Here is a 12,562-nt window from a genome sequence, read left to right on the forward strand (position 1 = left end):
GCTCCGAGCAGGGTGCTTGTGCTCACTTGTTGAGGCACTCCTGCGTCACGGTCTTCTTGTCGTTGTTGTGCGGACAGAGGCGGATCACGAAGTTTCCCTTGTGGTTGGCCGTCAACTCCACTTCTATGTCAATGATCTGAAACAGTGCAGCGCGTGTTAACATTTCGGTGTGCCTGCGTGAAGTCTCACGATTAACCGCGTCTTCTTTCCCCTAAAAAATCTCGCCAACGACCGCAAGATCTGCCGGGAAGTGCTCACGTGCGCATTGGATGTACAAATATGGCTTCGGGACCGAACTTCAAAAGCACGTCCCGAATTTCAAGAAGCTTGCATTTGAGAGAAGCCATTTGCAACAACACGAGACAATTAAATGAGTTTGCAGTGTGAAGTAATCGAACCAAACCCGCCAAAATTAATTCAATGTACAGCCCCGATGACTACAAATCGCTAACGCCGCGATTTGATGCCGAGCGTCACGTGACCGATGCGATCCACTGAGCAAAGGTCCGTCACGCAAGGCCACCGGTGTCGTCAGGGCAATGTTAATGGGAGAGTTCTACTGCGATCGTCCTGGTTCGCGATCCCATGTGCTCTCACAGCGTTTGATTTTTAGTGATCCAAGACTTTTGGGAACATTGCCTTCCGAAGCGAATGCATTCATCGTTTGTAGCCTCCATGCGAAGACTCCTTAAAATAAAAGTCGCTGTTTGTTAAATCCTTTTTATTTTCGTATAGAGGTAACGTTACGTACAAACCCAAGTGGGCCAAGATAGTCGCTTTATATCTGTCCGCTTGACCTTGTCTTTGCGTAATATGCGATTGAACTTTGCCTTCTAGCGTTCCCACTGCCTAATACTGATCCGCACACGTCGGCGATGTAAGTCATCCCGCTACTAGCACCTCGTGTGACGTTTACGTTATCATATATGATATGATATGCCTCTGCGATTAACGGATTAGTCCGAGCAACCAACACACGCTAGCCACCCGAGCTACGGGAACCCCCCCCCCCCTCGCGTAGTGAAAAGAGCCCACCATCTGTCAAAGCGCCGACCAGCCCGCGCTCTGCGACATGTAATGTAAATATTAGCACCATAGGCTCCACTACGCCCGCTCCAGCGAATTTCCAGGCTCCGGGACAAGTTTGTAGGCGGATCGCCGCGCCATGGGCTGCACTCCCGCCCTCCGGGACCCAGCCGCAGGCGCTGCCGGCTTCCTGCCGCTTCCTGCCTGCGCCGCAAGAACGCGCTGTTGAGCTGGGTTTGCGGTGCACCGGCCTCGCGCCGCGCCGTAAGCGCAGGCACCTCCACACGGTCGGTCTGAGGCCGGCCGTCGGCTCAGAGGACGACCATGATACGCTCCAGCGGCCTCCTGGTGAGGTCGGGAACCGTGCAGTCGTCTGCCGGCCGGCCGACGGGCAGCAGCAGCACCAGCTTCTCGTTGGCGGGCCGCTCCAGCAGCTGGCGCAGACGGGGGCCGCAGTTGAGCGGCGTGCTCGTGAGTGTGGCTAGGCCGGCCTGGTGCAGCGCTGCCAGCAGCACGCCGCACGCCAGGTTGCAGCTGATCTCATTGTAGTAGGTGGTGAAGCGCTGGCCCTGCTCGTCCACGCCGTACGCGTGCCTGAATACGAGGATCAGGAACGGCGCGTCCGTCAAATACTCCTTCAGCCAGGTGGTGCCCAGCGGCGCCAGGTCATCCACCCACTTCTGGCCCATCCGCTTGCGGTAGTTGACCTCCTCCTCATCCTCGACTATCCGACGCACGGCCGCCTTCACCTCGGGCGACTCGACCAGCACGAAGGTCCAGGGCTCTGTGTGCGCGCCGCTGGGGGCCGTGCCGGCGGCGCGGATGGCGCTCTCCACGGCCTGACGCGGCACCGGCGCCCTGCTGAAGGCGCGCACCGAACGGCGACCGTTCATCTGCTTGTAGAACTGCTCCGAGCGGCGCACCATCTCCTCCGGCGAGATCGACTCCATGCTGAATGGCACCCGCGGCAACAGCACGTCCGGCGGCGGCGTCAAATCGTCGTCCTCAGGGGCCACTTCGTCGCGCCAGGGAGTGGCGGCGGTGGCGGCGGTGGTGATGGTGGCAGCGGCGGCGGCGGCGGCGACGGCGGCGGGAGGGGCGGGGACGGGGATGGAGGCGGTGCGACATCGTTCCAGCAGCAAGTGGAGAACGGCGGCGGCCAGCAGTGCCATCAGCACCAGCTGCCAGTTCGCCGCCAGAAACGGAAGGTACGTCTGCAGCACGCCGGCCATGGTTTGGGGATGGCCGCGGCGGTGGCGCTCTAGCGTCTGACTACGTCCTGGTGCAGTTCGATGGGACGGCTCTCGGCCCAGCGCTGGCCGAGCTGGGTCCAGATGCTCTCTCCTGGGGTCGGCTCAGAGGCGCTTCCCGTCACACACGTTCAAATGCGTGTTTGGCGAGCTGGCGCGCGGTCCGGATCAGCCAGGTACCGGCGGAGACGGGGCGCCCAGGATTCCGGCACGAGCCCACCGACACGCCACCTGCCCAACGCCCGCAGATGGTCCCGACTGCCCTCTCACACAGACGGCGCCTGTTCGCTCTCAATTACGCCAACAGCCTCTAACCGATGCCTCGGGAGCCCCGCCAGGGAAAGTGGCACAGATTGCGCGCGCAGCCCGGCCAGGCCCGGATCGAGGGAGACGAGAAGTGGGGCCAGCGGCCTATCACCCAACGCCACGCGCAGAGGCGGGTCCAGACGTCCGGAGGAGGATTGGATGACTTTCATTTGAGTTGTTGGATGAGGACGCTTCGTGGGCTCCGAAGAAAACTGCTCGTTTTTTTTGGTTTCCATTCGGTCCACCCAGTCGATTATGAGTTGGCCTACATACGGGTTCATCCAGTGCCTCTTTCTGGATCAATAGTGAGTCCGTACCTACTGTCAATGGCTTCTCTTCATGCCATGTTGACCACGCTAATGCTGTGGTTCGAACGGAGAGGTCACATGTAAGCTACCTCCTGCGCTACTGCTTTGATTTGCCCTTGCATCTTTGAGCATCTGGGCTGTGTTGTGTCTGTTGCCCTCCAACCGAATGACAGCGCCCCTCGCCATCCCAGCGCGATGAAGGGGTTATGTATCCGGGGCCAGACGGATTGTTTATGCTCCGGCAAAGCACATGACCCTGAATCGCCAGCTGCATCATTCACTGAGGTGATTCAGGACGCTCTATCTCTGGCCCCAGCACGTGCATTCGGTATGTTATATTATTGGTAGCAGCTAGCTACTGATGGCAACTGGCATTCTACAGGGGGGGGGGGGGGGGGGGGGGGGCATAATAACTGAACTGTTCCACGGAGTAAGGTCTGGTGGCTGACCTGTCTCGGGGAATTGGGTACCTGTCTCGGGGAATTAGTGTCTGGTGACTGACCTGTCCCAGGGAATTAGTGTCTGGTGACAGACCTGTCCCGGGGAATTAGTGTCTGGCGACTGACCTGTACCGGGGAATTGGCGTCTGGTGAGTGACCTGTCCCGGGGAATTAGCGTGTGATGACTGACTTGTCCCGGGGAATTGTCGTGTGGTGACTGACTTGTCAGGGGAATTAGCGTGTGATGACTGACTTGTCCTAGGGATTAGCATGTGATGACAGACCTGTCCGGGGGAATTAGCGTGTGATGACTGACTTGTCCTAGGGATTAGCATGTGATGACAGACCTGTCCGAATAGCGGTGATGACTTGTCCTAGGGATTAGCATGTGATGACAGACCTGTCCGGGGGAATTAGCGTGTGATGACTGACTTGTCCTAGGGATTAGCATGTGGTGACAGACCTGTCCCGGGAATTAGCGTGTGGTAACTGACTTGTCAGGGGAATTAGCGTCTGATGACTGGCCTGTGCCGGAGAATTGGCGTGTGATGACTAACCTGTCCCGGGAATCAGCGTCTGGCGACTGACCTGTCCCGGGGCGTAACGTTTGGTGATGACGCCCTTGGCGAACTCTCCACCAGCCTCGTGTGGTCTCGGCTCCGACTGCGCGTAGTTGTCGCCACAGACGCCGCACTTGCCCCCGTTCTGCTCGTACTGGACTGTGGCACAGCCGCGCAAACACAGGCGTCAGCTGCACGCTCCAGCGTCGCGGTAAAGGGCCACTTACACTGGCACAACAACGGCGAGTTCTTCTTGGGTGATGCTTCACTGGTGAGGTGCAGTTTTTACACAAAAATGACTGAGTTCTCTTGGCATCCAGTTGGTTGGCAATACGACAATGTATAATATGTTTTGTCAGAGCGGACAGTTGGTCTTTTCACCTCGACATTACGCGCAGGTAGTGTTACACGAACCAACTGCGTTAAAAATGTGCATCGCATGCGCTTTGGCACGTGCAATATTAGGCCCCATTTTGAGATGTCCGTGTGGTGAGGTGTTCTCCATGACTTGCTGCCAACACTGACCGACGAAGCCGCCGCAGTACAGCTCGTTGTCGTTGTAGTTCACGCTGCCCGGGAAGCCAAACCGCCAGAGCGAGTTCCTGGCCGGGGGGTCCATCAGACGGCCGTGACCACTCGCCTCCCGCACCTGGTCAGAGACACAGAAGACGAGGTCAGATAACGCTGGCACCAAAGGAGACCTTAGCGGCGGCTGGGTGCTCGTCCCCCACCTGGTCAGAGACACAGAAGACGAGGTCAGATAACGCTGGCACCAAAGGAGACCTTAGCGGCGGCTGGGTGCTCGTCCCCCGCACCTGGTCAGAGACACAGAAGACGAGGTCAGATAACGCTGGCACCAAAGGAGACCTTGGCGGCGGCTGGGTGCTCGTCCCCCGCACCTGGTCAGGGGCAGAGGAAGCGGGGCTAGGTCACATCGGCACCAAAGGAGACCTTAGTGCCGGCTGGGCGCTCGTTTACCGCACCTGGTCAGAGACAGAGGAGACTGGATCAGGTCACACCGGCACCGGAGGACAACTTAACAGCAGCTGGTCGCTCACCTGCCTCACCTGGTCAGGGACAGAGGAGGCGGGGTCAGGTCACATCGGCACCGGAAGAGAACAGAATGTGGGCTGGGCGGGGCACCTGCACCCGCCGAGTGGAGCAAGGGTGTGGCGTAAGCAGAGCGGCCATGGAATGCCGTGGAAAGAAGGGCGGGACACATAGCGCATGTGTGGCGGAGTAAAAGGCAAACAGCCGGTGAATAGCGCAGCGGGTCGCCGCGTGAGTTTTGTGTGCGGCCATTGGGTTGTATGAAGTGGTGTGGTGAGGGCACACAAAGGTTTGTTTATTTGTTCCACAAGCCCGTCGATTGAGCGGGGCGTCGCGAAGACGATGCGGGGGGTGCGGATGTGTGGGCGGAGGTATGCACCTGGGACCCGATGTGGGTTTCAGAGAGGGGAGCAGGAGAAGCCGTGTGAATATTAAGCCCGGCGCGGTTGTGCGTTTGAATACAATTCGGAAAGCCCGGCGTGTCTGCAGAAGAACGGATCTGAACAACTGGTGACGGGTGCTGGCCGGCGGTGCCGAGCCGAGACTGAACACCAACTGCACAGGGAGCTGTGGTGGAGGTTTTGATGTGCTTGATGCCGACAGGCTAGTGAAGCTAACGTCAGCTTAAGCAGCGTTGGCGTCTTGGTGACACTGACACAGAATAGCACGCGTAGCATAGGCAGAGATAGAACGAGGTGCGCTTTCGCTGAGCCAAGGAGCAGTGAGATGCACAACAACGCTGGGGAAAGGTGAGGCTCCGAAAGCTGGAGCCACTTAAAGGGAGTGGACGCAGACATGCTGTCATCACTACGCGTGCGAGCTTATTGGCTATGGTGAGACACAGCGTGGGCAGAGGTAAACGCACATCCTACGGGTCCGGACGGATAATCATAACTTTTACAGCGTAACTGACATCCCTCGCTCTCAAACCCTGAATCACTGATCGCACTGTTTTGATCACGCTCATGACCAGCTTTCCGGTCGCCGAGGAGATAGGTGTAGCGAGAGCCGGATCTAAACACACCCCAAGCTCATCGTTTGTGTTGCGTGTACCATGCATCCATTCTGTCTTGGTGCGGGGACGGGGATTTTCAAGCACGGAAACGGTCGGGGCACTCTCGAGCTGTCGGACTGTCACTGTCGAGACAGCCTCGGCATGCCAGACTGTCGCTGCCGAGACAGTCCCTCAGGCAGTCGGCACACTGCCGAAGTAGGAGGACAAGCTTGGCCGGTAAGGGCCCGGGTCTTTGTTGGAAGCAGATCTTAACACGTCTGTAAGAATACCGTGTCTGACTCCAGCATAAGCAGTGGTGGCTGGTTATTATTAGCCTGTACCCATTGCGACCCAACGGTGCGCAAGATTATTGTACAGCCCGCCGTTTTTGTTACTCTGACCTTCAGTGCTTGGTCATTCTCGACCCGAGAACAACTAGTGACGTCACAGACATGCCGCTCGGCGATATCTGCTCGTCCGATCGCCGCACGTGCGTCGCGATCAAACCAGCCCTGGACGTGCGGTTGAACCTACAGTTGCGCAATCGCTGAATGCAGCCTGTCCGCGAAACATTGTGGGTTGCGACACGCACCAATTCACGCTTTCGCGCATTGTGGACATGCCAGCGATAGGTGTTTGATGTTAGATATTTATCACTGGTACCGTCATTCGATGTGGGATGCTTTGTCCGACTGAGCTTTCCTGTTGCAAGCGCAAGCTGTTGGGACGATTGCAAACAGCTATCAATGCAACATACGCAAAGTTTGGTAAATTAGGATGAAACTGCATGCAAATTATTCACTAGATTTGGAGCTCGTACAGGAGAAGGAATGGGACATTCAAGAGCATACTGACTACAAAACTTTCGTCCCCACTATTCTAGTGAGTGTTGCCAGGTAGCTATGGTTGCAAACACTGCTCAGATGAATGATTCGATCGTTCATGCTTTTTTAGATCATGCTTCGCTAAAAAACAAAAAAAACTCCTTCAAACACGATCGTTCGGTTATGTTTTAGCTGTTTGAAATGCCATACACATGTTAGTTCTTCTTGCGTGAGTTTTAGTGACAGGTTTTTGTGTGGTTAGGTGGACGGCTGAAACATTTCTCCAGCGACGATCTTGGCCCGTGCAGCGAGGCTGATGACGCTGCTGCGCATGGCGTGTCTTGCACATAATAAAGCCTCGCTCGCTATGCCCTCATATGCATGCGCTCAGCGCCTCACTCGACCGCTGAGATCTACAGCCCGGCGTGTCTCATGGATGATCTCATGGTGATCACCACTTCCGCAGCGCGGCAGAGACGGCCGGTTTACCACCGTTACCACGACGGCGTTGACGGTACTGGGGCGGTATTGGCGGTACTTGGGCGGTGTTGACGGTACTAGGGCGGTATTTGGACGGGCGTTTCCGGGCTTTGGCAGAGCCAACGAGCTTGCCTCTTTTAACACGCGCTCGGATGGGGGCCAAATTGACCCCCCAGAAGGTTTTTTCCAGAATGGATTTCGAACGGCGCGGCGTAGCCACGCCAAATGTTCCATTGCCGTAGACAATTGAATAGCAGATCACTTGGCATCAAACATTTAGATGTACCTCGTAAGGTCGTTGACCTATGGCAAGTCAAAGTCAGGCCGTGGTTCTAGCGAAGTCAATTTCTAGGGAATCGTTCAATCTGATGCAACAACGGAGTGTTAGACGAAGCCATACATCTCTGAGACGCTTTCTTAGGCAACACAAATACTGAAGGAGCAAATTGCGTTGACCTAAGGCCAGATATAAAGGTCAGATCAAGGTCAAAACCAGCCTGTTTTATTACTCTATGGCTTGCTATATGGGATAGCTTCTGGTGGTCACTTCAAATTTATTGACTACAGGAACCGCATTATTCATCTTCCATGGACTTCTTAGGGGTCAGAATAGGTTATTGACCTAAAATGACCCAGGTCAACATTTTACCAGCGTAATCTTTGTTGCATATTCAAATGCAAAGCTCAAGGCAGTCTTGCATGATTTTTGGTCATCATGACCTTCAAAAGGTCGAAAAAGGTCACTGACTTTAAATGAGCATGTGACCTTTTGCTTGGAATCGCTTATCTAAGTTCTGGGGGCACTTTGGAGACCAACGTGGAATTTGACCTACTTTACACGTTACACCTTATTTAACCTTATTTGACGCGAAGGTCATGACTTAGAAACCTCAAACTTTGACCTAAGTGAGTTCACGAACAGGTCAACACACCCTGTATATTTGGTTTCTCTAGCTTCTGAGTTCCCGAGATCTCAGCGGAGAGGGTCAAATTGCCCCCCACCCGAGCGAATGGTATTCAGCCGGCCTCCCAGGCGCGTGTTAAAACTGTCGCCCTTTTCTGGCGCTTTTCCGCTTTTAGGGCATTGAAAGCTGTCGGCCGCGCTGGAACCCGGCGCCAAGCTTTTTCAGCGTTGCGTTGGTGGTTCATGCGCTGGACCGGTGGGCGTCCAAAGCTTATATCGGATGTTAATGTGTCTCGTTCATGCATAATTCACGTAACAATTTAATCTGTTGCAGGTACCAAGCTCTGCAATGTTTTTAGCATCGTAAAAGCACCAAGCCGCACCTGCATGCAACAGAGAGGAATTCCTTTAGGCGCTATCCTATTTACACGGCATGCATTCGACATTAAACATTTAGCATGGTATTCGCGCACCCAGCAATGCGCTCCATGTCCACAGTGCACTGACACACGGTTGTCTCCAGTTCCAACTATGAAATGAAAAATGTTCTCGCGGACAGGACTCAGCTGCACACATTAAGTGCATTGCTAGCTGTGTTTGATCCAACCTTAATCAGCAAGTTAAGCCTGTTTCCGTTTGAGCGGTGTCACACAAGCAGAATCATGGCGTCAAGACTGATCGATGGCAAGGGATCGGGAGGAGACATTCCGACTTCTCAGTGGACATTTTGCGCAATTGCAAATCTGGATGATGGCACCGTACTCTTTTAGCCTCTTTTCCTGCATCCACCATGAATTGCAATGATTTTGACCACGGTTTGAACGTACGTCATATGCTCCAAATTCAGTGAACCCATTTCTCAATTATTGTTCGATTCCAGCACTCCGCGTCAAGACATCCATCGTCGTGTGTTTCCACGACTTCGGTGCCCTTTGCACAAGAAGATACCTAGGCAAGCGGCGAAATCCCACGAGCTCTCAGTTCTTGCCCTGCAAGCGCATGCTTGTCCACAAACTATTGTTTAAGGCTCGTGTTAACATGGTGACAGCATTATGGTGGCACGCAAGGGCGGCAAAACACCCGATGGTAACACGGCTATTGTTGCTGTCGCGTTGAATGTCAAGGCAAGCCCCATTACATAGGACACCCAGCTCACGCGAACTGTAATGAAGCTGAAAAGCGTGCAAGAACACACCCACATGCGTGTAGTCTCACGATATCAGAACCTCGGAGTGGCGTTCACTACACAGTCGAAAAAAACTGAAAGAAGTAACACGAAGCGTGTTAAACTTGCTGTTGAGTTGTAAGCGTAAGTTTAGTTGTAAGGAGAGCAGTGATATCAACGACGATTCCCAGCGACTGGTCAAAAAGTAAAGTATGCATCTAACAGCGAGTTGTCTTTTGTTCTGAGCGTAGCACTCGCCTGTCTACTGCATCGTTCTGACCGACGCGCCTTGGATGACCTGGGATACAGCTTTTCGAGTCACCTGCCACGCTTCCATTAGCGTCTATTTCCCATTCCCACGTGTCTAAAAGCGCCGGTAAAAAGCTAATTGTCCGGCGGGCCGAGCACAAATCGCGTCCGAGGGCAGGGCAGCCGGGCAGCGCGTCCGACGGCAGGCAGGCGGGCAGCGCGGCGGGCGGCAGACTCCTCGGGCCGCAGGCGGGCGTCGGCGGGCGGGCAACGGTCCCGGTTACGGGCGCCGCCGGCCAGCCTTGACATTGAGACGGGCGCGTCGACGGCAGGGGTGAACGGCCTGCGCCGCGCCGTGACCGCCGCCGCCGCCGCCGTGCGCGCGGGGCCGCTGACGAGCGGGGCCGCCGGGAGGCCGACGGAGAGGCGGAGAGACCACCGGGCGCCGCTCCGAGAATGGTGCGCCGACGGGCACGGTGTGTTCAGAGCGACGCTCCTGAACGGCCGCGGTCCACGCCACGCGGCTGCGGGTCGGGAATGACGAGCTGAAAGCTACCAGCGGCCTTCGCGCTATCAGTCAGCGCGAACTAGGCCACGTGGGGCCTCGTGCGGTTGGTCGCCTCGTAAAATGCATGAAGTCTGGCGACCAATGACCGGTAGATGTTTGTTGGTATGGCTGGGATTCAGGTGCAAGTCTGAACGAACTTTGCTCGGTGCCTTAAGTGCCGATTTAGGTTAGCTCTAGCACTGGCAATGCAGCCGGAAATGGAATAATCAGTACACATGTTTGTACTTACGCGCGGAGCGTAGGAAACTTAGGAGACGTAAACCGTTAAAAGACACCGCAAGGTTGGAAAAATCAGAATTGCGATTACGTGGTTGCATTGAATGAAAACGCACGCAAAATACAATTTCGTTTGCTACACCTTGTGTTAAACTGCACGTTTGGGCACGGCTAGTCCTCACTGTCCTCGGTGGTAAAACAATTCACATTTACGTCGGCATCTGCACACACGAAGAAGTGGAGGCCCATCTGTTCCACCTAGTGCATCCATGCTCGGCACATGGGCGTTAATTATGCATTCAACGAAGAGCAAATTGATGTACGTGCCTGAACTTGACCTTGATGCGTATGGAACCGGTGCTCAGCTACATTTACGGAATCGCCCACAGCGATGAGCTCAGTGCTGACCTAGAGCCGATCATCTGCCATTTTCCGTGCATGTTGTTGTTGATCGGTAATTGGAAAAATGACACCATGCTCATAGGCATGTGGTATTTTACGTTGGACCCCCGTGCGTACTGATCACCACATAAATAAGCTACGCACTCTCGTTTGTCCCCAACATGTATTAGTTACGAATTTCAGGGCGACAGGAACACCCCGCCGAGGTAATAAGCTTGGGCACGTCTTGCGGAACTTTGCAGGGCGGGCATGCACGTGCATATTGGTCAACGGCCATAGTGCAGCCGCCCGGCAGCGGCCCTTTCCGGGGTCATTACCCTTTGAGGATGGGGTCGGGTCTTCACTGCACGCGATTAGCGCATGTACACCGGTGCGGAGATAGGTGTCATGATCGACAATGTCACCGCTCCAAGCGAATCACTAGGATTGACGCTTGTTGCGGGATGCTTGCGCTGTAGCTTACGTTACCCGTTTGGAGGTGTATCCCCATACTGCCTTTTCACGTCGGTTTGCAAGTGCTTGCACACCGCACGCGTCCGCTTTAACAGGCATTTGTCAGTCACCCATCCCTGGGATGACCCCCGCCTTGTTCTATCCTAGCCCACTAATCATGGAGGTCATTGTGCAGCTAGGATGTCAACCAACCAGGATAGGATGTCAACTCACTAGCCTACGATCTCACCCTACGGTTATCGCCGGCACCACACACCCGGCTCCTGTACGTGCCCCTCTCCCTCCGCCCGGCTCCTGCACGCGCCCCTCTCCTTCCGCCCGGCTCCTGCACGTGCCCCTCTCCCTCCCCCTGGCTCCTGCACGTGTCCCTCTCCGTTGGCCCGGCTCTTGCACGTGCCCCTCTCCCTCCGCCCGGCTCCTGCACGTGCCCTTCTCCGTCGACCCGGCTCCTGCACGTGCCCCTCTCCCTCCGCCCAGCTCCTGCACGTATCCCTCTCCCTCCGCCCGGCTCCCGCGCATACCCCTCTCCGCCGGCCCGTCTCCCCATCTCTCACCAGGGTGCAGGCGGTGAGCAGGGCGGCGGCAGCAGCGGCGCGGGCACGCATGTCGACACTTGGCGCGGCGGCGGCCGGCGTGGACTGAGCAGGCCGTTGGCGCGCCGCCCGTTCCAGTCTTCGCGGCCAGCGCAGGGGCCGCGCCCCCAGCCGAGGAGAATGACCGACCGGCCGGCGGCGCATTCCGCCCCGTCCGCAGCGGAAGGGCCAGAGGTCGGTTCGGTGGACGGGGTCACGCCGCGATGGACGATGGCCGGAGGTTGTTGGTCGGCGGCGATGAGATGTGGGACCCGTTCACGCTCTGAGGGCGTTTGCCTGCGGTCATTGGTCGGCGGCGATGAGATGTGGGACCCGTTCACGCTCTGGGGCGTTTGCCTGCGGTCATTGGTCGGCGGCGGGGAGATGTGGGACCCTCTCACGCTCCCGGGGGCGTTTCCCTGCGGTCATCAGTCGGCGGGGAGGATGTATGGGACTGGGCCACGCTTTGGAGGACTGGACCTAGATCCGTTGCTGACCTGTCAGGTCAGCGATAATGACAGGTGGAACAGGGTCACCCTGCTGGGGACGGTGCCCTGGGTTGGTCAGAGCTGGTCACGCGAGGGGCCGATTCACGCTGTGATGGGTGAGATCTGAGTTCATTGGTCGGGCCGCGAGACCGGGTCATGCCTGGAAAGGGCAGCGTTTTGGAGTCGTTTGTAGGCAGTGATGACGTGCACAACTGGGTCATGGCCTGAGGAACAGTTCTTTAATGTCACCAGTCAAAGATGAGTGGGCGCCCAGGTCTACTTCGCATGCCGCTATATTGACTTGCCA

At 56.3% G+C, this 12,562-nt stretch overlaps 2 protein-coding genes across 2 annotated transcripts in view; both read right to left on the reverse strand.

Moving 5' to 3' along the window:
• LOC119111687 (uncharacterized) overlaps nt 1-11,800 on the reverse strand; it is a 14,371-nt gene extending 2,571 nt beyond the window's left edge. Inside the window, exons 1-4 of the mRNA XM_037235493.1 lie at nt 11,750-11,800; nt 4,416-4,539; nt 3,919-4,049; nt 27-136 (exon numbers count right to left, since the gene is read on the reverse strand). Coding sequence (XP_037091388.1) covers nt 27-136; nt 3,919-4,049; nt 4,416-4,539; nt 11,750-11,800 — 416 coding nt within the window. The remainder of the gene's footprint in view (nt 1-26; nt 137-3,918; nt 4,050-4,415; nt 4,540-11,749) is intronic.
• Iyd (Iodotyrosine deiodinase) lies at nt 707-2,597 on the reverse strand. The gene has a single exon (XM_037236874.1). The coding sequence runs from the start codon at nt 2,256-2,258 to the stop codon at nt 1,338-1,340; it is 921 nt and encodes a 306-aa protein (XP_037092769.1). The 5' UTR covers nt 2,259-2,597; the 3' UTR covers nt 707-1,337.
• Nucleotides 11,801-12,562: the final 762 nt, after the last annotated feature.

The sequence above is a fragment of the Pollicipes pollicipes genome, unplaced genomic scaffold (assembly GCF_011947565.3).
Source record: "Pollicipes pollicipes isolate AB1234 unplaced genomic scaffold, Ppol_2.1 Scaffold_7261;HRSCAF=8764_pilon_pilon_pilon, whole genome shotgun sequence".
NCBI lineage: Eukaryota > Metazoa > Arthropoda > Thecostraca > Pollicipedomorpha > Pollicipedidae > Pollicipes > Pollicipes pollicipes.

What these genes read in the sequence shown, in the direction of transcription:
- Iyd (XM_037236874.1), bottom strand. Translation starts at nt 2,258, where the DNA reads ATGGCCGGCGTGCTGCAGACGTACCTTCCGTTTCTGGCGGCGAACTGG.